The sequence below is a fragment of the Micromys minutus genome (genome assembly GCF_963924665.1).
Source record: "Micromys minutus genome assembly, chromosome: 32".
Lineage (NCBI taxonomy): Eukaryota > Metazoa > Chordata > Mammalia > Rodentia > Muridae > Micromys > Micromys minutus.
The window spans coordinates 14,400,980-14,428,208 of NC_137967.1; the positions used below are offsets into that span (position 1 = coordinate 14,400,980).

Genomic DNA, 27,229 nt, shown 5'->3' on the forward strand with positions numbered 1-27,229 from the left:
GGTCTTTCCTACTTCTAAAAAAATTTACTTAAAAAAAAGTACAAAGACCCCTAAAGTGGATTTTCATTGTTCAAATGTCGTTTGGAGAAGCCCCATTTCAAAGGAGTCTTGGTCGTTCCAGATGTCAGCGTGAGTTTCTTATCACTTGCAGCCCCTCAAGTCTTCTCCTGAAAAAGCCCTTGTGTTAGTGTCACAAGTGCCACCGAATGAGCTCAGCAGGAAGGGAAGGCACAGGGCCCCCTGAGCAAGACATACCGAGGGTGTAGGAAACGGGCGTCTCGAAGAGTCTCACACCAGATGTCCCCTCAGCTCAAAGGGCAGAGACCGAGTTTCCACAGCATCCATGTCTGCCGCTACCTGGTCGTAGATTGCCCTTGGGTCCTCATGCTGGACCTCAGGCCAGTGAAGGTCATAGGGGTCCTAACAGGCAAGAAGTGGGGTCAGAGCCACAGAGATGTCCTGTGGGACACATATCCCCGATGACCTTCCCAGGGAACAAACACTGTTTTAGGCCTGATGATTTAGCACACTGGCTCGCCAGGCACAGGGCCTTATGTGCAGGTCCCTGGTGCCAATGAAACCAAAGGAAAACCAAAGAGCAAATTATAAACCAGGGGCTATACCTATTCCTGTAATTCTAGTGCTCCTGCTTTGAGTTTGAGGAAGGCTGGAGCTACCATCTCACCTCACAAACGTTCCCTGTCTGTCTGTCTGTCTGTGTGTGTGTCTGAGTGTCTGTCTGTGTGTCTGAGTGTCTGTCTGTGTGTCTGAGTGTCTGTCTGTGTGTCTGAGTGTCTGTCTGTGTGTCTGAGTGTCGTCTGTCTGAGTGTCTGTCTGTGTGTTTGTGTGTCTGAGTGTCTGTCTGTCTGTCTGTCTGTGTGTCTGAGTGTCTGTCTGAGTGTTTGTGTGTCTGAGTGTCTGTCTGTCTGAGTGTCTGTGTGTCTGTCTGAGTGTCTGTCTGAGTGTTTGTGTGTCTGTCTGAGTGTCTGTCTGTCTGTCTGTGTATCTGTGTGAGTGTGTGTCTGAGTGTCTGTCTGAGTGTCTGTCTGTGTGTCTGAGTGTCTGTCTGAGTGTTTGTGTGTCTAAGTGTCTGTGTGTCTGTCTGAGTGTTTGTGTGTCTGAGTATCTGTGTGTCTATCTGAGTGTCTGTCTGTGTGTCTGTCTGAGTGTCTGTGTGTCTGTGTGTCTGTCTGAGTGTCTGAGTGTCTGTCTGTGTGTCTGAGTGTCTGTCTGAGTGTTTGTGTGTCTAAGTGTCTGTGTGTCTGTCTGAGTGTCTGTGTGTCTATCTGAGTATCTGTGTGTCTATCTGAGTGTCTGTCTGTGTGTCTGTCTGAGTGTCTGTCTGTGTGTCTGAGTGTCTGTGTATCTAAGTGTTTGTATGTCTATCTAAGTGTCTGTGTGTCTGTCTGTGTGTCTGTCTGTGTGTCTATCTGAGTGTCTGTGTGTCTGTTTGAGTGTCTGTGTGTCTGTCTGAGTGTCTGTCTGTCTGAAAGTGCAGTTTCAGAGAAGTCAAGGTGAAGTGAGGGCTGAAGTTAGGAAGAAGCAGACAGGAGACCGTGAAGATGGTTCATTATAATCCCTCTTGTCTCCGTGCCGGGGGACCGAGACTGTAATTAAGAGTTAAAGCCGGGTGTGTTAGAGTATGCCTCTAATTTTAGCACCCAGGAATCTGAGGCAGGAGGATTTTGAGTTATGAGCTTACCTGGCCTCAGCATAGTGAGGCAAAAGATACATATACAGAGAGATAAAACACAGACAAAACTCATACCTAATAAATAATAATAATAAATAATAATAATAATATGGCTCCCAGCACATTTCCCCATCAAAATGGAAAACAGTCCAGTGTGGTGACACAGAACTGTGATCTCAGCACTCTCTGAAGCTGAGGCAGGGGGACTGCCAGTCCAAGGCTAGCCTGTGCTACATAGTGAGACTTTGGATTTTTAAAAGAGAAGTATGATACTGTGGAACGATTCAAAAAGAAATGACATTTGTCACTAAGCTGAATTCTGTTCAACCCCCAAGGCCCCTCCCCCCCACACACAAGCAAGCGCGCACACACAAGTAATTAATTTTAAATGGATGAGAGGGAAAGGACCATACAGGGCGGCTGTTTTGGGAGGTGTGCTCTGTTCTAGGACTCAGAGAAAATAAATGTTTGCTTTAGCAAATCTTGGAACAGCATTGGCCCCGGAGGTGAATACAGGCCCCTCACTTGCTTTTGTGTTACAAATGAGTTGATAATTTTAGAATGTTAAGGGAAGTCAGAAAATGATAGTATCTGAGATGTATAAAAATTAACTAAAATCCAACTTTCAACACCCAACTATCGAGTCCTCTTGGACCACAGCTTCACGTGTTGACGTACGCGTGTGCAGCGACTGCTTCTAACCTATGACCGCGATGAATAGCTCAGGGGAAGGCCATATGTCCCCAGAAGCCCAAAATAATTGTTTTCCAGACCCTGTGCAGACACACTCTGCAGGTTTTACGTCCGTTTTCCCGGGTAATTATGGTCCAGTACCATGGACAGCGTCTGAGCTGCTCTGTCTTGGGAACCAGGACAGCCGCATCTGAGACAGGAGCCTTGGCTTAACATTGTCAGATGTGGAGCGTTGGCCCGACCCAGGGGAGAGTCGGGCTCTTTGTTTTGTTGTTGTTTTTGAGACATAGTCTCACTGTGTAGCCCAGGCTGCCTTTCAACTCCCAGTCCTCCTGAATTCGGGGAAGACAACACTACTGTTGAATGTTGGGCGTGTGTCTCATCTCCCTTGGCATGATGTAGTGGGTGGGTGAGAGGTCACAGTGCCCGTCTGTCATTGTCACCTGCCCAGCCACCATCCTCACGTCATTCCAAGTTCTCTGCCCTCTTCTACTATCTGCCTAGTGCTGGCCTGTAATCTCTGACCCCATAGATAAACACCGACTAGATGGTACAATGTGTAAACTACGGTGGCCCACACAGGTAATACCCCGTTGGGAGGTGAGGACATGACAATCAGGAGTTCAAAGACGTCCTAAGCTAAGAAGTAAGTTTGAGTCCAGACCGGGGCTATATGAAGCCCTGTCTCAAATCAAGATGGCACCTCCCCCAAACCTAATGGTATATTCTAACCCCTGTCTCAGTGATTGGTTCAACATCATGTGACCAAAGGTGGACCAGTGTATGGCTGCCCCGTGCATACTATTTGAACCGACTTGGAAAAGAGACATTCTCTTTCTTTGACGATTTCAGATCTAACAGGACGGAAATCTGCCTCTACTGGGAAATGTGTGAGGCAACTCTAGCATGTAGCTTTTCAGCTGAGTGGACCACAATGTTAGTTCTCAGAGCAGCAAGACAGCACAGCAGGTGAAAGCACACGTCATAAAAGCCTGGTGGCAGGAGTCTGATTCCCAGGATGCACACAAAGGTGGGAAAGGGCATCAGTGTGTACATGGTACAGCCCTAGTGGGTCATCAGTCAGAAGGGAGCAGATGGGCCGATGGCCACTTCTAAGTCTCTCCAACAGCTTCTCCCTCTGCGCTTCTCCAACTGGTTGGCCTCCCACCCCTTAGTAAGCTGGCCTGTGTGTGCAGACCCCACCGATGGGCATGTTAGAGAATGACAGAGAGGGACAGGGGCAGGGCTAAATCACCGGGACACAGCAGAAGTCCACCTGGACAGCTCTGTGAGAAACAGAGACTTCATTTTCTGTTTGGCGGAGACAGAGTCTCACTATGTAGTGAAGGCTGGCTTTGAGCTCCCCTCCTCCTTTCCTCCTCCTCTCTGGCGTGCACCAACCACCACACCTGAATGAAGGTGTGCCACTTGAATTTTTCCTGCCCCCCCCCCCGCACCGAGGGGGGTGTCTCTCTGTCTCAGTGGCTTCTTCTAAGCGACACACACAGTGGGAGATGGGTTTCCAACCTAAACAACCCGGTAACAAGGATTTTCTTACCATCTGCACTTCATCATAGAGGGGTCCCCAGACCGCGGGCAAGCCGTAGGCTTTCTCCACCTTATCGTACGGGTGTCCGGGGAGGGACATGTCCTCATCTTCAGTACCTGGGAAGGCTGGAGCTGGCAGACATGAGGGCTGGGATGGAAAAGCATCTCCCCCCAAGGATCATATGTTGGGGTTTCATTGTTAGTGTTGTCATTCTGGAAGGTTCTGGAAACTTCAGTGGAGGGTGTGATTAACTGGGCAAAATGGGTCACTGGGGTGTGTCCTGGGGGAGCGAATCTCTTGCCTCTGGTCCCCTTCCTGTCTGCCATGAGAGCAACTCCCCTGTGCCACGCATGCAGTGGGGCCGAGCAGGCATGGACAGAACCTTCTGGTGAGGCAGAGGAAGTCTGGGAGCCTTAGGCTGCCCTCTGGGAGTATTTTGGTCACAGTAATAAATAGGTAGCAGATCTTGGAAGGAAAGGTGGTCATGACTCACCCTGGTAAAATGACACCTCTTCCAGTGTTGGGGGAAGCTGGGGGCTGAAGTCCCTCATGGAGTAGTAATGTGGGTCCATCTCTGCTGTGCTAACCTGTCACACACATGCATATGCACATACAAGAACGCGGGGGGGGGGGGGAGGTGGGTAGGAGGGAGTGAGGGGAGGGGGAGAGGGGGAGGGGGAAGAGAAGGGGATGGGGGAGAAGGATAGGAAGAGAGAGAGAGAGAGAGAGAGAGAGAGAGAGAGGAAGGAGAGGAAAACCAATACATAGGGTCATTTCCCTTGACTTTCAGGTCCCAAGAGATGACAGCGATTAGCCTGAAGCCGAGGCTGGAGGCCACCAGGCTCCCCCTCTCACCGTGGAGCTTCTTGTGTCCCGGTCCCCAGTCCACTGACTCCCCTCATATTCATTCCCAATTCTGTCCTCCTCCGACCTTCCAGGACAAAAGTACCGTTGAAAGTCGACTTCAAGTGTGCCACCCGCACCCGTCACTCCCGAGCCTCTCCTGCTTACCCCGCCTCTGTCTTCTCTGAGATCTCTGAGAGAAACGAGAAAGGGGAGCTTCAGAGACTCCGTTCAAGCCCCACCGGGACTCCTGCGCGGCAGCCCCAGTGTCCTCACCCACTCCGGTCTCCAGCTTGTCGCTGGGAAAGCTCTCGCCTTACCCTCTGCAAGGCGCCTCAGTCTTCTCCGCCAGAGGAGTCCCCCAACACAGGAGGCATTGGAAAGTAACAGAAGACCACCAACTGCAAAGAGCACCGGCAGCAGGGGCAGCCTCGGGGGTCCTGGGAGCGGAAGATGCCCCTTGGTGAATCCCCAACACCTGGGAACTGACTGGGATTGGGGTTCTGAGAAGGTTAGTCTTCAGTGCTAACCTGACAGCGCCCAACTCGTCTAGGACACTTGTACAGCACACGTCAGAGATAGCACACCCTGTAGCATTGGTTAGCTGGAGAGGAAAGCCGGCCCTGACGGTGGGCGGCACCATCCCCCTGAACTGGAAACTCAGAGAGAATCCAAAGCTGGGGGTTGAGGCTGAGTGTTTTCCTCTACTCCTTCCCGCCTTATTCAATAATATACATGCTAGATCATTTTTATTTATTTTGTGTGTATAAATGTTTTGCTCGCTTGTGTGTATGCGCGCCATGTGGGTGTCTTGTGGATGTCAGAAGATCCCCTAGAACGGAAGTTATGGATGTGGTGAGCCACCAAAGGGATGCTGGGAATCAAACCCAGCTCCTTTTAACCACAGAGCCATCTCTTCAGCTCCCAATTTAATTTTCAAGAAGATTTAAAATTTTTTATTTTAATTTTATGTGGATAAGTATTTTGCCTGTGTGTATGTATATAAACGATGCGTGTACACTGTCCCCAGAAGAGGGCGTCAGATCCTCCGGAACTGGAGATACGGATAGCTGTCTGAGCGCTAAGAATGGAATCTGGGTCCTCTGTAAAAACAAACAAACAAACAAACAAAACCAGCAAGTGCTCTGACCTGATGAGCAAGCTCTCTAACCCTAAATGACTTAATTTCAAAAATCTGCAGGTATGTCAGTGCGCATGCGTGTGTGTACCTACAGAGGTCATTCGAGGGGGTCAGATCCTCCGGAGCTACCTGATTGGGTCCTGGAACTGAACTCGGGTCCTCTAGCATGCCCCTTGCTCCTCTGTCTTGTTTCATTGAGCCAGCCTGGCTAGCCAGCCAGCCTTTGGGGTGCCTGTCTCTTACCCCAGCCCCAGGTTACAGCTGTGTGCAAGGCCACCAGGCTTGGATGCAGCTCCGGGAAATCTCTTGCCTCGTGTTTGTACGGCAAGTGCTTTACCCACTGAACTCCCCAGTCCCGGGACCCCTTCTTTCCACCCAAAGGCAGGTAGCTTCTTTCTCAAGTCAATCTGTTAGCAATGGGTGCCCCCCCCCTCCACCCGAGCCTTGTCTGTGACTGAGAAATCTCCTTCCACACTGGCTCCATGTGGAGACATGCCTGTGGGGAACAGTAGCTAATGTGACAGAATTAGGAGGCCGAGAAGCACTGGTGTATCAATTAGAGCTCATCTTTCCTGTTGTTCTTGGACCCCACGATCATCTCCATGCAAGCGCTCTGAGGAGCAGCACTTACTGGAAGATGGCTTGGGAGGAAGACCCCTTATGTACAAAGGCCTGAGGTTGGATCTCCAGCACCCACACAAGAGCTGGCTATGGTGTGTGTGTGTGCATGTGTGTGTGCATGTGCATGCATGTGTGTGTGCACATGCATGTACATATGTGCACGTGTTTGCACGTGTGGCTATATATGCTTGCTCACATATGGATGTGTATGTGAGTGTGCACATGGATGTGTGAGTCTTCTGTATGTGCATGTATGCGTGCGTACACATGTGTGGGTATGTGTGTGAGTGTGCATGTGCATGTGAGTATGCTGTGTGTGCACATGCCTATGAGTGTGTGTGCATGTGTGAGTGTGTGTACGTACAAAAGTATATGGGTGTGTATGTATGTGCAAGTGTTCATGTGCATGAGTGTGCTGTGTGTGCACATGTGTATGAGTGTGCACATATGCATGCGTGTGCTCTTGCAGAGGCTGGAGGATGACATTGGGTATCTTCTCTCACTCTTTACTTGGTCTTTACTATCAGTGAACATAGAAATCACTATTTTATTAAGATTTAATAATTATTATTCATTTGTTTTAATGCGTGTGTATAAATGGCAGGTAGGTGTGTGTGCGTGCGTGCATGTGCCCACAAAGGCCAAAAGAAGGCCTTAGATCCCCTAGAACTGGAGCCACACAACGTGGGTGCTTGGAACAAAACTCAGTCCACTGAGCTATCTCTCTGGCCAGCCTAGCCAAATTTCAAACAGAGGTGGACACACTCAAATATGCACACACATGCACACTGTCACACTCACACATACACTTACACACAGGCACACTCACACATGTTCACAGACATGTGCACACACACACACACACACAGCGGCGCATGCTCGTATACACGTACAGCATTACACTAAGTTACACCAGGCACAATGGCTCACTAGAGTAAATCCAGCTGCTGGCAGGCTGAGGTAAGACTACTTCCTACACATTCATAGCAAACCCTGTCTCAACAAAAGGAGAACAGCGGGCCCGGGGCTGTACCTCGGCAGCAGTGTCCTCACTAACATCGCAGGCACAGGCACGGACCCGGGTTTTGGTCCCCAGAATTGCAAAAGAGAGTTAAATCGGCTTAGGAGAAGAGAGATGGTATTCCTTCAGCAAGAAGAGCTATGCGTGGGAGTGTGCAGGGACTTGGCTAAATCTTAGGCAGCTGTGATCGCAAGGCGGGGAGTCTGAGGGAAGAGAACCGGGAGGGGTTCGGGGGGCCTTGCCTGGAGGCTGCTCTGTGGGCATCTGGTGGTCTGTGTCTTCAGGAGCCTGGTCCAGGCCTGTGGGAGGAGAGAGAGATTAACATTAATACCGGGAATCCGATAAGCCCAAAGGATCCCTGGACTTCTTAATCTTTCCAGCTGACTTTAAAGATCATGGGAGTGCGCACAGCGTCTTAGGGATATTTTATTTCTTTTTTAAAAGGTTTGTTTTTTTATGTGTGTTTGTATTGTGCCTGCACAAGTGTGTGTGCACCGTGTGCGTGCCTGGGGCCCTGATGGGTGTGGGTACTGGAACCAAACCCTATGTAAGGATAACAAATGCTTTTACCCACCGAGTCAAACCCCCCCCCCCCGCCATTTAGTGACATTTTATGATCAACAATGTATCACAGCGGTTCTGTGCTGAGAACAGCGGTGGACTATTAATTAGTGTTTTATAGTCTGTATGTTCCTTTAATGTGAACTCCCAATTTGTTGAGCGACTTAAAAAGATGCTGTGGTAGATGAAGTCGCTTGTCGCCAAGCCTGATGACCTGTGTCCAATCCTTCTAGCAAGTTGTCCTTTGGCCTCCCCAGCCATTTTGTAGTATGTTTAACATGTGTACATGAATGGGTGTATAATACAGACATCAATATAAAAACATTAAAATGATTTAGATATATTTATATAGAGCTATGTAAGGACCGACAATAATTAAAGAGGAAGAGGACGTGAATTTGGTTGGAAGGGAGGATAGAGAAGGGAGAAATGATATAATTATTTTTAATTAAAAAAAGGAACGGTGGGTGGGAGAGACGACTCAGCAGGCAAGAGCACTGACTGTTCTTCCAGGACACCCGTTGTGGCTCACAACTTTTTATCACTCCCGTTCCACGGGATATAGCCTCGGCTGGCTTCAGGCACACGCAGAGCGCACATACATTCAAGGCAAAACATCCACACATATAAGATGTTAAAACGTAAAAATAAATAGTATTTAAAAAAATAAAGATCAAGAACGTCTTTAAATACAAGAATTGAATTTGAAAAGAATGGTTTAATTATTCTCTGTTGGCGCTCTACAGTAAAGGTATAGCGTTAGAGCAAGACTGAGCATGCGTGGTGGGGCGGAGCATGTGCAGAGGCGGCGGAAAGGACCCTGATATTCCATCACGGGAAGACAGGACAGGAGGTATCCTGGGCTGAGCGAACTGAAGTACACTGAGGGTATTTCCTTTACATTTACGCCACGATATTGCACTGTCCAAAGAGAATATGAGATGGTCTCTTCCCTTAATTCTCACAACCCGGCTGAGAGGAACCCACTTTCAGGAACCCAGGCAGAGAGCTCTAGCTTGGGTGGTGGCGCACCTCTGAAATCCCAGCACTCACAAGTGGAAGGCTAGCCTGGACCATATGGTACATTTCCAGGCCAGTTTGGGTTGCAGATTGAGATCCTGTCTCAATAATCAAACGACAAAGGGACAGATAAAAACTGCTTTTAGAAACTGAGATATGTCCTTGAGCCTACAAAAGTGGTAAGTAAGCTTCAGGCTTTCTGTAAACCAAGTTGTGTCGGGTTAACTCCTGAGCTGCTGGTCGGTTTTCAGTGTACTCACTGGTCAGTTTCTTGTGCTGGGGATTGATTGACTCTTGCATTTGAGTCAAGAGCTCTACGATGTAGCCACGCTCCCAGTCCTCCCTGGGGGATTCTAGGCAGGGGCTCTACCACTGAGCCACGCCCCTAGTCCCTTCCTGGGGGATTCTAGGCAGACACTCTTCTGTCGACCGAAGCTAACACCCACGCTAACACGTGCTCTACCACTGAGCTATACACCTAGCCTCATGGATCATTTTCAAAGAATTCTTCTGTATTTTCAAAGTTACTACTATGTGTAGCGACCTGGATCATCTATAATATTCTCTTAGAATCCTCTTTGTGTCTGTGAATCCAGAGGTCATGGTACCTCTTTATTTTTGGCACTGGAAAGTGTGTTTCCTCTCTCTCTCTCTCTCTCTCTCTCTCTCTCTCTCTCTCTCTCTCTCTCTCTCTGTGTCTTTCTTTCATTCTCTCAAAAGTTTTTTTTTTTTTTTTTTTTTTTTTAATGCACGAGTGTTTTTGAGTGTTTTTGTCTGCACGTACGTCTGATCACCACATACATGTCGGGTGCGCCCCCCCCCTTGGCAGAAGAGGACATCGGATCCGGTGCAACTGGAGTTACAAAGTGTTGTGAGCATGTGGTTGCTGGGAATTGAACCCCAGTTCTCTGGAGGAGCAGCCAGTGCTCTTAGCTCCTTAACTATCTCTCCAGCCCCCTTTTAACCTTTCTTCTTTCCATCCTTTTTGTGTGGGGGTGGTTCTTTGTTTGGATTTTTGTTGTTTTGTTTTTTTGTTTTTGAGACAGGGTCTTACTATGTATGTATAGCCTGGAATTCAGTGTGTGCACAGAATGGCCAAGAAGGCACAGAAATCCACCGGCTCCGCTGGGATCAAAGGCGTGCTCCACAACGCGTTGGTTAGTTTTTATGAATTGTCTCCGCCTCTGCAGAAGACGCTTTTCCTAGTCGTGCTCACCGGTTAGGACCCTGACCCTCACCTTTGATCTCGCCCTTGCTGTTGGATTTGGTTTAACTGCTTCTTCCACTAGTTTTGCAGGATGGGAAGAGAATTTCCTTCAAGGCCCAGTTTGCCGCATTGCTTGTCTGATTTTCTGCGGGTGAGAGCACGCGTGGAAGTGGGACTTGTGGGAGTCTCTCCTTCCATTGTGTGAGTCCCGGGAATTGAACTCTAGCCATCAGGTTTGGCTGCAAGCTCCTTTACCCACTGAGCCATCTCCCTTTCTGTTTTTGTTTTTTTTTTTAATATAATATAAACTATTTAATCTGTGAACTGCCTTCTACACACTGACTCAGCTATATTAACATTTTTTGATGTTTTTATTTTCACTCAATTAAAACTCTTTTCCGCTGAGCGTGGTGGCACACTCCTAGCACTCAGGAGACAATGCCGGGTGGCTCTCTGTGCATTCTAGGCCAGCTTGGTCTACATTGTGAGCTCTGAGATACACAGCTAGATTCTGTCTCAACAAACAAAACAGAACCCCCTCCCCTTTTAAATATACTTTCCTTACAGATCAGTGACTAAAACTGGTCCCTAGAGCACGCCTGCCGGAGTTCACGGCTTATCTCCAGCTCCACCTAGCTGTGTGACTTCAGTTAATTTGCTTAACTTCTCTGGGCTTAGTTCACTCATCTGTAACTAGGAGAGATAACAATATCTGCTTTTCGATGCCATCCCACAAGATGTCAAAAGCCAAACCAAAGCAAAACCAGCAACAACAACGACACAACCAAACAACCACAACCCGAAATCACCACTCCACCCAAGACTGCCTGTTCTCACCTGGGGTGGTGACGGAGACCTGGATCCCCTTGTCCGTCAATCCGCTGTCCCCAAGGGCATTGCTGGCCAACAACCAGATCCTGTATCGTGTAGAAGGCTTCAGCCCAGTCAGTGTGAAGGTCGTGGCCTGTGCAGGTAGGACATCCACGTGGAGGAATCCTGGGGTCTCAAGAGCCTCGTACCTGCACGATGAGACCAGTCAGCTCAGCCGGGTGTCTGTCTCCGTAGTCTGCCTCACCTCGCCAGCCTTGGCGGAGGTCTTACCGGATTTGGAACCTCTGAGGCAGACCCCCATCGAAGCCAGGTTTCCATTCCAGGCCTACAGAGTGAGGGCTCATGCTCACAACCTTCAGTCCCAGCGGAGGGTCAGGGCGGCCTTCGGGGAGAAGGGATGGAATCGTCAGGGTATCCAAGAGGAGTCTAGAACTTTCCTGTCAGAGTCTCCTGAGAACACCGGTTGGTTCTCTTCAACCACAGTAGCTCGGTGAGTTTGCCTCAGTGGTTAATAGCATGGACTGTTCTTCCAAGAGGACCAAGGTTCAGTTCCCAGTACCCACACACAGCTCACAACCGTGTGTAGCTCATGGGCACCTGGCACGGGAGTAGCTCTCAGATACACATGCATGTACAGCACTCATACGCAACACTCATACAGAACGTTCTTTTGAGTTCACCTGGAACCCTGGCTCTGAGAAACGCCAGCGCTGCTTCTGGTGAAGCAGTCCCTCCCAGCACCACTGTTTGCTTGAGTCAGGGCGCTCTGTGGAGCCAGGCTGGCCGGGAACTCACAGAGGTCTGCCTGACTCTGTCTCCCCAGCTGTTAAATATGTATTTGTTTGTGTGCACATGGGTTGTGGAGGTTGGAGGACAGCTTGTGGGGGTCAATTCTCTCCTTTTACCAGGAAGTTCATTGGCCCAACTGATTTTTAAAACTCTATCTATCTATCTATCTATCTATCTATCTATCTATCTATCCATCCATCCATTCATCTGTCTGTCCATCCATTTGTCTTCTATGTCTGTCTGTCCATCTCTCTTTTTATCTCTCTCTACCTATCATTTATCTATCTATCCATCCATTCATCTATCTGTCTGTCCATCTATCTATCTATCTATCTATCATTTATCTGCCATCCATCCATTCATCTGTCTATCTATCCATCCATCCATCCATCCATCTTCTATCTATCTATCTATCTATCTATCTATCTATCTATCCATCTATCTATAGACAGGTTTCTTCCGGTTATCCTGGAACATTTTGATGCCCCGACTGTATGTATCTGCCCAGCTGCTGAGATGACAGGCATGTGCCCCTACACTGGTTCCACCCATGAATTTCTACTTTATACATGATTCTGGTTTTTAAACAAGCCACCGCATTTAATATGTGTCGCCGATTCACTAACATTGAAATGTAGCCAGCAGGAGGCTGAGGATATGGCTCAGTGCATAGACTATTTATTTAGCTACACAAATGGCTGGGTTTGATCCCAGCCCCTCACGAGCCCAGCATGGCAGCACACACCTGCCATCCTAGTGCCCAGAGGTAGAAGCAGAAGCACCAGGAACTCAAGGTCAGCCTGAGCCTTTATGGCTGCCGTCACTCTGACTTACCCTTCAGCAAAGTTTACTCAATACAAACAAATTCCTCCTTCAGGTATATCATAACTTCTCCCTTTTTTTTTTTTTCCATTTAAAAATTTACTTGTTTGGGGCTGGAGAGATGGCTCAGAGGTTAAGAGCACTGACTGCTCTTCCAGAGGTCCTGAGTTCAATTCCCAGCAACCACATGGTGGCTCACAACCATCTGTAATGAGATCCGATGAGCTCTTCTGGTGTGTCTGAAGAAGGCGACAGTGTACTCATACATATAAATTAAATGAATAATTCGTTTAAAAGATTTGCTTGTTTTCACATTATATTTATGGATGTTTTGCCTGCATGTATGTGTACCACATGCGTGCAGTGCCTGTGGAAACCTGAAGAGGGCATCGGATCCCTGGGAACAAGAATCGCACATTGTGAGGTGCCATGTGGGTGCTGGGAATTGATCCTTGGTCTTCTGCAAGAGCAGCCAGTGCTCTTAACTGTTCAGCCATCTCTCCAGCCCCCCGCCCCCGTGAATTTATTGAACTTAGGAACATTACAGGGCACTTAGTCTTCTGTTTGGGAACCACTTTAACTTATAAATACCAACAAAATGAAAATCAAAACAAAATCTGCCGTCCTACGTAAGTCACAGAAAGGACACTTATTTACAGCACGATCCTAGGACAGCAGGGCAGAGTGTCACTGATTTACCATCAGTATGAACGTGCCTACTAATCGACTCACATTCCACCTCTCTGCTACGTGGCTTTTCATGACTACAAAAGCCCCATTAGTGTGGGACATGTTGGCACACACCTTTAATCCAAGCAAACGGGAAGCAGAGGCAGGCAGACCTCTGTAAGTCGGAGTATAGCCTGGTCTACATAGTGAGTTCCAGGCCAGCCAAGGCTACATAGTGAGACTCTAATTTAAAAAAAAAAAAAAAAAAGACTAGGGGCTGGAGAGATGGCTCAGTGGTTAGAGCATTGACTGCTCTTCCAGAGGTCCTGAGTTCAAATCCCAGCAACCACATGGTGGATCACAACCATCTGTAATGGGATCTGATGCCCTCTTCTGGTGTGTCTGAGGACAGCTATAGTATACTCACATCGATGAAATAAATAAATCTTAAAAAAAAATAAGACAAAAAACAAAAAGGGACCACATGCATGCACATATGTGTGCATGCACACACGCACATATGTGTGCACACATGCACAGATGTGCACAGCTTTTGCCTCAATCTTACATCCTTAGTACACCCTGAATAACATTCCCAACCACACTCTCAAGCCATGTGTGTCTAATGGGAATGACCTCACTCTTAGTAGGAGGGACTAAGCCATGTCAATCAATGGGAAATTGAAGTGAAGCCGTTGAGTTACAAATACTGTGTTTTCACACAGTCATTAGAAGAAAAAGAGCCTTATTCTCAGGTTAAGGGGTAGCTCAGCCATAGGGAACTTACCCAACATACACAGAGCTCTGGATCTAACTTCCTGTAACCCTCAAACCCCCAAAGAAAGAGCTAGGTCTGGTGATTCTCAAATGTAACCCAGCCCTTTGGTGGTTAAGGCTGAAGGCTCACCATTTTGAAGCAGGGTTGGCTACAAAGGAACTCTGGGGTTAGCCTGAGTAATATAGCAAGTTCAAGGCTAGCCTGGGCTACACCGTAAGTCTGAGGTTAACCTGGGTTATATAGCAAGACCTTGTTCCAATGAAACAAAGCCCCATTCCTATGCAACAACACCTCTTGGCTATCAGAAACACTTCCTGGTTTTGGTGAGCCAGGAACTTGGCAGGTGACCCCAAGACCTGACCCCCACCATCCCCCCAGCCTCTCCCGTCGTACTGATGCTGACAAGCTGGATGTTGGTGTGGTCTGAACCAAGGGCATTGGTGGCTGTGCATTTGAAGAGGGCATAGTCCTGGGCTGCAGACACATTCGCAATGGTCAAGAGGCTGCTGTGGACAACACCCTGGTGGTACGTGTGCTCCGTGTACCTGGAAAGGGGTCACAGCAGAGCTCTGAAAGGGAAACCAGGGCTGGATGAGGAGGGCTGGAGTGAGAGCGGGCAACCCTCAGGTTCACCTGGGGTCTTGGAGATCCAGAGGAACCCCATTTTTGGTCCAAGTGAAGTCGATGTTGGGGACACCCCGGGCACGGCAGTGGAGGGTAGCCGAGCTGGTGCTGTCCCCAGCGGCAGCCACTTTGGTTAGGGGAGTGGGCTGGTCCACCTGGGGAGCAACTGTGAGAGGAGCACTGTGTTAAGTGTCGGAGCGTGCGAGGGACCGGTTGAGGCACGGGCAGACGACTTCAGAGTTACCCACATCGGACGACAAGACGAACCAGTCCTCTGGCTGCGGGAGCCACCCCATTGTCCACGACGCACTGGTAAGCACCAGCCTGGGACAGTTTGGCCTGGCGAATGCGAAGACGCCCCGTGGGTCCCTTTGACATCTTCTCCACGTTGTCCAGGTTCAGACCCTCCTCTTCTTCCCCCTAGATCCCAAGACACAAGAGCTTGTCCCCAGTCTGTAATCCTAGTTCCAGGTCTGACACCCTCACACATACGTGTATGCAAAACACCAACGTATATTTAATAAACACGTACATAAACATCAAATAAAAATAATGGATCTGGATAGCTCAGTGGGTAGACATCTGCAGTTGAGACTAACGGCTGACCTCCTGACTGCCACACTCATACTATGGCATGTATGCACTATACCACACACACACACACACACACACACACACACACACACACACAACAAATAGGTTTAAAAGAGCCACACAAACAGCAAAACAAAAACCAAATCTACCTTCTCACTCTTTTACCTTCCCAACAGTTCTTTCACCAGCCCAACGAGAGAACCATTTGCCTGCTTCTGTTACAGTTTTTAAACATTCTGTGTGTGTGTGTGTGTGTGTATGCATGTGATGTGTGTGTATGTATGCACGATGATGTGTGTATGTATGCATGATGATGTGTGTATGTATTTATGATGATGTGTGTATATATGTATTCATGATGATGTGTGTATATATGTATTCATGATGATGTGTGTATATATGTATTCATGATGATGTGTGTATATATGTATTCATGATGAAGTGTGTATGTATGCACGATGATGTGTGTATGTATATACATAAGATGATATGTGTGTATGAATGCAGGCATATGTGTGCAAAAGCATGCAAGTGAAGAACTTGCAGGTCGGTTTGCTCCTTCCACCTTGGGTTCTGGGGACTGAAGTCGGGTCACCGTGTGCACACAGCACTCTTACCCACCACACCTCCTCATCCATCCTATGTGTCTTCCTTCCTTCTGGGCACCGAGCCACCCATCCACCATGCCACTCTCTGCTCATTCATGCCTTTTCCACTTCTCTGTGTCCACATTCATAAATATGCGTTATATGTGTATATGCTATGTATGTTATATGTGACACACATCGTATGTATCATGTGTATGTGTATATATGTGTATATATGTATATGTGATATTATGCTATATATATGTGACATATATCCTATGTATTGTTTATAGATAAGTGTATATGTGTATGTGTGTATATTTGTGTGTGCATGTATATGTGTGTGTGTATATATATGTGTGTGTGTGTATATATGTATATTTCAGATTTCCCTCCACTCACCTACCTGCCTTCTAATCCTATTTATTCACTCTTTATTCTCACTCAAGCACAGAGCCACCCATTCTGTCTGTTCTTTAATTTACCTTTTCACTCATCCACCCACTTTTTGTTCCTCCATGCACCCATGTACACACTCACACACACACACACACACACTATTCACTCATTCCCACATTTGCCTGCCATTTGACAAAATCATTTCTCGGAAGATACCCTGACCTGTAGAGCCGCACACGCCTTCACACAGTGTGGCATCCACTCCCAAGGCACTAGTAACCAAGAGACGGCACCTTCCTAGCTCTGCCTCCATCCACCAGAGGCTAGGTTCTTACCAGTCTCTCCCAGCTGAACATGTCTGGGAGGATGGGGTTGGCATCAACGGTGCAGACTATATCCACAGAACCCCCAACGTTCACTTCAGTAGGGTCCTGGAGGGCCCGGATGGTGGGAGCATCTATTGGGAGACAGACGCTTGGAGAAGGCACTTGGGCCCTGACAGGCCCTGCGGGGTGACGGGGACGGACCTCAGGGAGGAGGGGTGCCTTTGAGGTGTCCAGAATAGTATGGCGGTGGGACAGCTTGTTCTTTATGGAAGGGAATTCTCACGATAACAAGCCTGTCTTCATCTTTGTGCCTCTGGAATTATTAGAGTCTGGAGTGCGTGCGTGTGTAGGCGGGGCTGTACCAGAACAGTGCTGGGGTGGGGGCGAGAGAACTTGGGTGGGCGTGACTTCCGAGGTTAGACCAGCTCCTTGGAAACCCTAGTTTTCGGGGTGTCTGAGGGGGCTCACAATGCACGTCCAGCTTCAACAGCGCCTCGGCGGTGCCCTCCGAGTTCTGACAATGCAGCTGATAGAAGCCATGGTCAGCGCGGGTCACGTTCCACAGCTGCAGAGCCCCTCCGGACAGGATTCGGTGCCGGGGACCCCCAACTGGGGAAGGAGAGGGTCAGGGGTCTGGAAGCCCGGCCCATCGTCCTGAATCCGCACCCTCCGCCACGCCCGCATCCCACCTGGGCTGAGGCGGTAGCCCCGGAAGGTCCAGTTGAAGGTCTCCGGGGCGGGGTTAGCGGACACTGACACGGGCAGCAGCGCCTGGCCCTGCTCCACCACGGTCACTGCTCGCACTTGCTCCCCCAGGAACTCCGGAGGATCTTCAGAGAGGGCGCCCCAGGAAGTCAAAGAGTCGGTAAAGTTAAGGGCCGAGTTCAAGAGTTAAGGTTAGGGTCGGGGCTAGAACTAGGGTGGCGGACAGGGCAACTGTTGGCGCTGAGATCTGAGACGACGCTCTGGGTGGAAGTTAAAACCTGGTGGGACGGTTCAGCTGGTAAGATGACGGCCAAACCCGAGTTCAGGGACGGGGACCCACAAGGTGGAAGGTGAGAACAAGCTTCCTTGCTTTGTTCTGGGAAAAATCCCAGTACTTTGTAGGCAGAGACAAGCGACTCTCTTGTGAGTTCGAGGACGGCCTGGTCTACAGAGTTAGTTCCAGGACAGCGAGGGCTACACAGAGAGGAAACCGTCTCTCGAAACCCAACCCCCACAAAAATCAACAAACAAAAAAAAACATTTTAAAAAAAGGTGGTTTTCTTCACTTTTTTTTTTCACCTTCACTTGCTCACACCATGGCCCAGACATGGCAGAAAAAAAAAAAAAAAAAAAACACACACACACACACAATAATTAGATGTAATTAAAAAAACAATCCAAGTGAGGTATGGTGGCACATGCCTTTAATCCCAGCACAGAGACTTGCAAATCGCTTGTAAATTCCAGGCCAGCCAGAGCTACACAGTCAGACACTGTTTGAAAAAACAAAACCGGCAAAAAAAAAAAAAAAAAAAAAAAAAAAAAAGTCGTACAGGCCTGCAATCCCAGCACTTCTGAGACAGAGGCAGGAGGATTGCTGCAAATTCATGGCTTTCCAGCTCCACACATCGAGTTCCAAGTCAGCCAGGACTGCATAGTAAGAAATTAAAAATAAAAAAATAAAAGTAAAAAAAACTTTTAAAAGTTAACAATTGAGAAGCTAAGACACAGTTTTGCAAAAAAAAAAAAAAAAAACCGGTAGCGGAGCAGCGACTCCGGGTGGACCAGGTATGCAGGGGATGGGGCGGGAGGGGCGGTGCCAGGCCTGCACACTTACACAGCACATTGAGGCGGTAGAAGGAGCTCACGGTTTCCCGAAGTGCCTCGCTGTGGGCCCGGCAGGTGACCCGGTGACCGTGGTCTTGGGATGACACCCGAAGAAAAACACTCCTGGATGCAGCGGAGCCTTTGAACGGGGCGCTCTGGGGTTTTGCAGCCACGTCTTCCAGCCTGTGCCAGTTTGGGGGAGTCGGGTGAGGACCCAGCTGGTTCCAGAATCTTAGGGCACGAAAGGGGGAGGGGACGGGGCTTCCCGTAAACTCACCTCTCTCCTTCCTTGTCCCAAGACAAGTTGACCGGGGGGTTGCTGCTGACGCTGACGCAGGTCAAGTTCAAGGCGTCGCCTGGGCGCAGCGCGGTCGAGTTGGCCAGGATGGTCAGGTTGGTTGGGGGGACTTAATGAATTCGAGATTCAGAGGCTGAGAAACCTGGGCTGAAAGGTTCCGAGTCTACACCGCCCCCTCTCCAACACTCCCCCCCCCCCCCGCCGGGTCTGTGCGCTTACACTGCACCTCCAGCTGCGTAGACGCACTGAGCTGACCGGCCTTGCAGGAGAACTTGGCTCGGTTGTCCGGCGGACCAATGATCAGCACCAGCTCCCGGGAGAAAGTGCTGCCGGACTTCTCCACACTGCCCAGCTGCACACGCCGGGGCTCCTGAGACTGCCGGGACTCGCTCAGCGGGCGCGAATCCTGAGGACCCAGGCAGGGCCTTTGCGTGATGAAGATGCCCTCAACGGCGGCACCCCACGAGCTTAAGGGAGTGGGGTCTGGAATTGAGTATCCCTAGGTCACCCACACCCCCCAAACCCAGAACTGTGATATTTACTGAACACTGTTTGTCAGGAAACTCCCTTGAAATTCCCAAACCCGGTATATGACTTTCCTCCTTTTTTGGCCTCTGTTGTTTTTGCCTTGTTTTGCTTGAGAGATCTCCCGTAGCCAGGGTTGACCTCAAAGTGAGTCCTCTAAGTAGCTAATCTAGGATGATCTTCCTGCCTTCCTGCCTTCCGCTCCCAAGTGCTAGAATTACAAAAGAGCAGCCTCACCCCGCCAGGTGTTTTTCCTAAAAATTCCAGTCGGCGGCTGGGGAGTTGGCTCAGCCGTTAAGAGCAGGAGGATCAGGGCTCAGTTCCCAGCACCCAAATGGCAGCTAACAGCCTACAGTAACTCCAGTCCTAGGGGACCTGACACACTCTTCTGACCTCAAGGCATCAGGGATGAATGAGATTAATAAATACAATTTTAAAATTTCAAAAACTTTCCACTCTCCCCAAAAGTTTCTCTGACCTTTCCCCTAATTCCACTATTAACCCTTAGATATCCCTTCCTCTGTCTCTGTCTCTCTTTCTGTATCTGTCTGTCTCTCTCAATCTCTTTCCTTTCCCTCCTTCATTCTTTATTTTCCTCAACATTAACTTTAATGTGAATGGCTTTTCTTTACTATGAATGGAATTATAGTTGCTTTACCTAAAAAATTTTCTATCTCCACTCAAAGTTCCTTCTTTTATCCTGGAATTATTTTTCCAGAACGTCCTTGGGGGTTTCATTAATTCTCATGGCATTTGTGACTTTTCATAATCTCTAGAGTTTTCCAAGAAATATGGGCATTTCCACATTCTGAGGGGGTGGAGGGGACAAGAGAATTAAAAGTCTGGGCAGGGTGGATCTCTAAGTTTGTGGCCAGCCTGGTTTACTTAATAAGTTATAGGTCAGCCAGGACCACATAGTGAAACCCCGTCTGGAACAAAATTCAAGGCCAGCCTAGGTGACATATCTTGTTTTAGAAAATAGGGAATAGGAAGAGAGCTCAGTCGGTTAAGTATGAGTGTTTTTTGCACACATACACACTCACACACTCATGCACACACACATACACACACATATGAGTAGACAGAAAAAAAAAGAGAGGAAGGAAAGAAGGGGGAAAAGAAGAAAGGCGCTCTTGCTTGGTTCCTACCTTAAACCAGACGAGGGAAGGGTCTGGGTTGCCTCCAATGGCCAAGCATACCAGCTTCACCCGAGTCCCACTCCGTATGTATTGTCCGTCTGGGGGCCCCTCAATCCACAGTTTCTGGGCAGGGTCTAGTGAGAGATGGTGAAGGAGAGACGTTTTCATTTGAAGCGAGATGTTTCCATCTGGGCTGGATCCTCAGACTGAGGTCTGTGAAGTCGGAGGCCTCTCTGGGCTCTGGGCTGAGGCTCACATTTCACGTTCAAGGTGAGTGATTTCTTAAAGGTCTCCTTGCTGAAGGCATCACTGAAGGCTTCACAGGTGAGAGGCAGGCCATTGTCTTCCCTCCGCACCAAGAATGTCAGATTAGACATGGAGATGTGGCCACCATGCAGGCCCTAGCAAGGAGTGCACTTCAGATTTAGGACCCGAGAATCTCCCACCCATGGTAGCGGAGACCTGGGTCCACCAGACCCCAAGAGGGACACATGAAACCTTCCCACCCTCTCCTCTATCAGACCCAGGAACTGGAGCCTCAGTTTGGGCTCCTTGGGGCCCAGAGCCTCAAAGGATGTCAAACCGTCATCTTCTACATCCTCACATCCATGACTGTCTCCTCCGTGGGCAGCAACTGCCGTCCCCCCAACCACCATCGCAGCAGGACCCGTGGACGGCTGGACTTGGTAAGGCAGCAAAGGGTCACATTCTTGTTTTCCGACTGGGATACAGATCCCAGGATGGTAACGGCACTGGGGGGAACTCATGAAAGACACGGCAGGGATAGATTTCAGGCGGGGTCTTCAGCCCAGACGGATGGGGGTGGGGCTGACGGTGAGGTCTGTGGCATCAGATTGGCCGGATATGAAGACAGAAGGCTGTCTGGGCATGGACGGAGAGGAAGAGGGCGGGACTCACAGGTGACTTGCAGTGTGATGCTTCGCTCCTGGGTCCCTGTAGACACGCTGTTGTAGGACTGACAGCTGAGCCGAACTCCATGGTCTTCAGGTCTAACGGTCATCACCAGCACACTGTGGGCCACTGCCTGGGCATGCTCTGTGCCCCAAGCTGTGGACACTGGTTTACCGTTCTGGAAATAGAAGCAAGCCTGGTTATCCCAGCACAGCTCCTTTTCCCATCCCCCCATGCTGGCCCTCCATCCTCACCTTTAGCCACTGCAAGGTAGCAGGTGGATTTCCACCTCTGGCTATGCAGGGCAGCTCCAGGTTCTCCCCTGCCCGTACGTGCCCCTCATTCAGGCCTGGCCAGTCAATGACAGGAGGTCCTGGGGGGACTGGAGAGCAGAGACCACTTAGGGAGCCTGGGAAGCCCATCTACTCTTTCTGGGGTGCCATTTCCTGCTTCAATCTCCTCTTGTAGGCGAGGGAGATGGTTCAGGAGGTAAGGGTACTTGGCGACACTCCCAACAACCTTGACTTCAAGTCCATGGTGCAAGGAGAGACTTCTGAAAGATGTTCTCTGACTTCTCCACTTGGCATGCACACATGCACACTTGCACACATGCACATGCACACATGCACATGCATACACACAGAGAATAAAAATAGCAATAATAAGTGTTAAATTTTCTGCGTATGTTTGCTTTTTGTTTCCAGTGCTGGGATTGAAACCTGGGTTTATGCTCATCCCAAGCTGGATTCTATGACTGAGCTGCAAAGTCCAGCCCTCTGTGGTCCAGGCTGGCCTTACTGTCCTTCCGCCCCACCTCCTGAATGCTGGGATAACGGACACACAACACAGCGGCTGATGACAATGTCGGAATTTTCTACCCTTCTGAAACCTCCAAGCATCCTCTCTGCCCACAGCTGCCCACATCCCCCACTCACACAGAATATTCATGGTGAATGAAGCCTTTATGGGAGTATCCAAAGCTGGGTTGGTTCCCTCACAGACTAGTAACTGCCCATTATCCGAGCTCTGGGGTGTCACCCTGGCATGGAGAAATAAATAGAAGTTTCTGGAGTCAAAAGTGGTCATCTGAAATATAGGGATCCAGGATGAAGAAGTGGATGTCCCAAGTCCCCACTTTTAGCTAGTCTCCATACTGATTGATTCAAAGACCTAGAATCCCCCGGGAGAGATTTGGGGGCTCAACAGTGGGAGTTGGGGTGCCCAAGGTCCTTACCTGGGTTAAATATTTTACTTAGTACCTACACACTGGGGTGACCATGAAGAATTTTTGAGAGTCAAGGTAAAGATTTAGGACCCAGGTATTCATACAACTCGAGTTTTCATACTCGCATTGTTAGGTTCTGAAGGTCTTGTGGGGGACAACCTGGAACACAGGGTACTGGAGGGGAACCCCAACCTGCACACCTGGCTTCGGCTTCTGTGATAAAGAGTTTCTCCTCTGACCCCTCATTCACGTTGGAGGAGACGTCCGATACAGTCCGTCCACCTTGGGGCAACAAGAAAGGTGGATAGAGAGAGGCATACTGGGTTCTTTTTCAAGGTGGATATGGGAACATGCCCTGGAAGGCCTCAGGTGGACATAGCACCCCTTCTTATTGGCTCTGGAAGACAAGAAGCTGGGGTACCAATTTGAACCTCCCACACATTCAGGGTGCCCTGGATTTTGGGGTTCTCAGGACTGTATCATGGTTTCTCCTTTCTCCCTTCCCCTACATCTGTAGGTCATTGGGATTCATAGCTCACTTGAGAGCTCACCCTCTCTACCCCAGGTCAGCCATCTTGCTTGTTTCCTGGGTGTCTCCCCACAGTATCTTTTTTTTTTTTTTTTTTTTTTTTTTAATCTAGCACATCACATCGGCCTCATTTCCTGGATGGTAGTGTCTTCAGGGAAGACATTTTGGGTGCCCCTGGGAGGACACTTGGCAGGAACACTGCCTTCCCATCCCAGCAGCGTTGGAGTGTGCCGCTGTCTCATCCCCACTCACTCTGGATGAAGATGATGTCAGGTGCTGGTTTTGCATCCCCAGACACACAGGTGACCACATACTCCTGCCCAGCAATCCAGATCACCGTGCTTCCTGCCTCAGGGGTCAACACAAGCACCTTGGGGGAAACTGATGGGAAAGAGTCTGAGGTAAGACACTGTTGGGAGGTACGTGAAAGGTTTGGCGGAGAAATCAGAAAAAAAAACAAAACAAAAAACAAGTCTGTACCCAGGTCTGAGGGAAGAGGGATAGAGCCCAGATTGGCGGGTCTTGGAGGGGAGCCTCTCACCCGTACCTAGGATGGACAGGATTACTTTGGGAGACACGAGCTCAGGACCCGACTCGGAGCGGCTGACTTGGCATTCAAACTCTGCATCATCGCTGAGGTCACAGGCTTCAATAAGCAGGTGGAACTCACCTGGAGATGGAGCCGCCAAGGTCACCCACTGTCTCTGCTAGTGCCTCAGGGTCTCAAAGGCTCTGACCGCTCACCTTTAGCACGATCTCCTTCCAGGCTGTACCTTGGGAAGCCTGGGATCCTCGGGTTTGGACCCAGAAGCAGCCCATCCTTCGCCCACTGCACCACACTGCCAGGGGCCCTGACACCACACCACAGCTTAACTGTCGTCCCTTCCACTGCAGTGAGGTTTTCAGACAGAGCCCAGAAGCCTCGAGGTTCTGAGGTGGAGATTGGCCACTGGGCCAGGCCTGGGGACACAGGAGATCGACTATAGGAGACAAGGTGACACTTGAGGGCGTGTCCACTACAAGCCAGAGTTTCACTCACCTGTGGTCATCATTCCCACGAGCAGCAGGGGAGTCAAGTTGGAAGTTCTGTGTGTTGGGCTTCCCCGGGGACCTCTGATGGCGGCTGTCTTAACACCCATCACTGGCAGCTTGGGCTGTTGTTGTTGAGCCTCTGTGTGTCCTCTGCTTTTCTTTTCGATCTCTTTGTCTAACTCACTCTTCCTTCCTTCCTCCCTTCCTTACTTTTCTTCTTTCTCCGTATCTTCCTAGACACCGATCATTTTCTGTGACTGTCCCGGAGTTGCCTTTTCGGCCCTTTTCGCGCCCCCCCCCCACCCCCCCCCCCGTGAACAATCCTTTCTCCAAGTTCCAACCCCAAGCGCTCAAAAAGGCCTCCCCTCTCTTCTTCCTGGGCTTTCTTTCTTATCTATGACTACCTCCCTCGCACCCACTCACGAACACTCAGAGATCGCCAGCTGCTCTGGGTCCAGCAGGTTCAGGAACCCAGAAAGACAAAGCCGTCAGCCACTGCATGGAGACATTTCTTGGACCTGGTGTGACACTCCGCTCTTCCCCCAAGTCCTTCCTGAGTCTGCCCAGCCAGGCAATGAAATCCCCTGTCAGCACATGCCAGGAGCATTCTTTGGTTCCTCCCCAGCCCCAGTGACCCCAAGGTCCCAGGGAGAGCATTTCTGACCAGGGTGATCTCCCAGCTCAGCACAGGAACCCAGAGCTAGGCCTGTGTGGGTGGGAAGGTCACACTCCCCCTCCTCCAAGGACACCCTTGTTCTTTGCAGCCCAGACCGTGTGGCGTGTGGCAAGTACCCTTCTTCCCTCAGTGGCGCCAGGCACCTCTGCTGGTGAATATTCAGGAGGGTGTTTTTAAACCAGGAGAGTGTGGGACAGAGAGAAGCCAACTGTGTGGGTGTGCATTGGAGGGGGTGTGTGTTCCAGGGGAGGTGAGATCCCGTTTTCGTCTGTGAACGTATTTGGAGCGTTTGGTTTGGGTACACACGGAGCATCCGGACAGTCAGTAGGACTCTGTCCACAGGCCTCCGTGTGTGGAAACCTGGTGAGCTCAGACACGGACAAACAGAGGGTGAGGGTCTCTGGGAGATGGAACATCTGAATCCTGAGGCCATGTGAGAGTCCTGTTTCTTCAACTCCTCCATCTCAGGATGATTTATCTTCTTATTCTTCTCCAAGACTTTGATTCCATCTTCCCCCTCCTCCACTCCCAACCCCCCCATTCTCACTTCTGTCACTCTTGCTGCCCCCCCCACCCGTCTGGCTCTTGAAGTTCAGAAGCATATGTTGACTGGCCTGCCCTCCCAACCTGGGTGCACAGATGCATTCGCCTGGGATAAGCCCCTGCTGCCTGCTTACCTCCTGCAGGAATCGTAACTGTTCTCTTTTGCCCCATATTCCCCATAAAGCTCCCACCACCTCACGGCTCCTCCTGCAGAAGACAGTCCTGGCATCCGGCCTGAGCCCCCACAGCTCTCTACCAAGGGTGAGCCCTCTGGTCTTCCTCTCCCACCCAGCCCCATTATTGATTCGTTACCATTGTCCACATGCTCTTCTTCAGACCCATCAGTACCTCTGGGGAAATGGATTGCATACGGACCTAACCAGGGAGTCTGTTGTGGGGGATGGGGGCTTTGCCAGATGGTATCCTTGGGGGCCAAGGTGGAGAGCTGTCAGCTGCTGGAGCCTTTAATTAGTGCAAACCTTCTACACTCAACCTTGGCTGTTTTCCTTCTCTGAATGCTCCGGGGATCCCAGGCCCTCCATTTTTCCATGCCCGTGGCCCCACAGTGCCAGGAAAGGGAAGCTGTGTCAGGTGTCTGGAAAAACAGTCTCATCACCTGACTTCCTCCCCGGGACTCGGGAGTCCTGGGCTCAAGCCTGTCCTTTTTCAAAACACAGAAGCCAGGAGTTGGGATTTAGGTGTGGGGGCTCCCAGGACTCTCCTTTCCAAGGCTGCCAGCCTGCAAACCCTCCGGTTCTATAGGCCTCAGCACAGCTGTTCAGTCTGTTGGTTTTCCAATCCTCCAGGGCCACGGGGGGGGGGGGGGATGGGGGGGAATAAGAACGAGATTGCTTGTCAAATCCAGTAGCTTTAAGACTTAAAACCAGATATTCTGAAACTGGCCCAACTCCACCACACTGCAGACTGCAAGGCTTCTCAGCCAGCAGAGGTCTGAACCATTCCCTCAGGGCAAGTCCAACCCTCTGACATTCAGAAGTACGGGTCTGAGCCCTGAATGTCCTTTAAGTCTGAGAGGTCCAGGAATGTCAGACCCACCCAGGGTCCCAAGCCCCCCCCTTCCCAGCCCCTTCAGTAAGCTCGGGGTCCCTCCCACCTGCTCTGCCAGCTGCGCCGCGTGGGAACGCCCAGCTGGGCTACGAGGGAGCTGTCAGGACAAGCTGTGCGGTTCCCAGCCTCCCTCCCAGGCTGCCAGAGCCAGGGCACTGCTGCCTCCCAGCCGTCGCCCGGCAACCACTCGGATGGGTCGGGATGGCTAGGTGGAGAGAGGGGACGGGTGGGTACTGCGGGGTCCTGGGAAAGGAGGAACTCGAGCTGGAGGGGAGGGGGCGGGTTGGATTCCTAGATCTCGGGGTATGTTGTGGCTTACAACGATAACAAAGCAGCAGGGAGTATTTTGGGAAATGGGGAGCTGAATCCCTCTTTTCTCAAGGCTCCTAAGTGGTCCTTCAGCACCTGGGTGCCCTCTCTCCGACCCGCAGGCCCACGGGAGCCTGGGCTCCGACTCCCCAGGGCGCGGAAGCTGGCGAAGCCCCAGGGATTCCCATTTATAGCTTGGTTTCCACTCAGCCCAGTCCCTCCAGGACTCGGGCTGAGCAAGTTTCTTCCATTCTCTTCTCTCCTCCCCCTCTCCCCTCCCTCCTCCTTCTCCTTCCAGTCTCCACTTCAACCTCAGCTAGGTGCAGGTGTCCAGCTCCAGCAAGGGCCCCAACTTGGACTCAGATGTTCCAACTCTCAGACCCCCAAATAATG

General features: G+C 50.2%; 1 protein-coding gene across 1 annotated transcript; it reads right to left on the reverse strand.

The window, feature by feature from the left end:
• Window positions 1-288: 288 nt before the first annotated feature.
• NPHS1 (NPHS1 adhesion molecule, nephrin) lies at window positions 289-24,347 on the reverse strand (the record flags this gene model as incomplete). The annotated part of the gene is made up of 29 exons (XM_080908277.1): window positions 289-420; window positions 3,945-4,060; window positions 4,429-4,522; window positions 4,791-4,866; window positions 4,947-4,971; window positions 5,099-5,218; window positions 7,804-7,860; window positions 11,187-11,368; window positions 11,451-11,562; window positions 14,632-14,783; window positions 14,872-15,028; window positions 15,111-15,282; window positions 16,778-16,899; window positions 17,237-17,377; window positions 17,458-17,598; window positions 18,591-18,763; window positions 18,858-18,987; window positions 19,098-19,284; window positions 20,552-20,676; window positions 20,799-20,943; window positions 21,147-21,304; window positions 21,461-21,632; window positions 21,709-21,836; window positions 22,390-22,493; window positions 22,880-22,961; window positions 23,461-23,589; window positions 23,756-23,878; window positions 23,953-24,168; window positions 24,248-24,347. The coding sequence occupies 29 exons, from the start codon at window positions 24,345-24,347 to the stop codon at window positions 289-291; spliced, it is 3,771 nt and encodes a 1,256-aa protein (XP_080764403.1).
• Window positions 24,348-27,229: the final 2,882 nt, after the last annotated feature.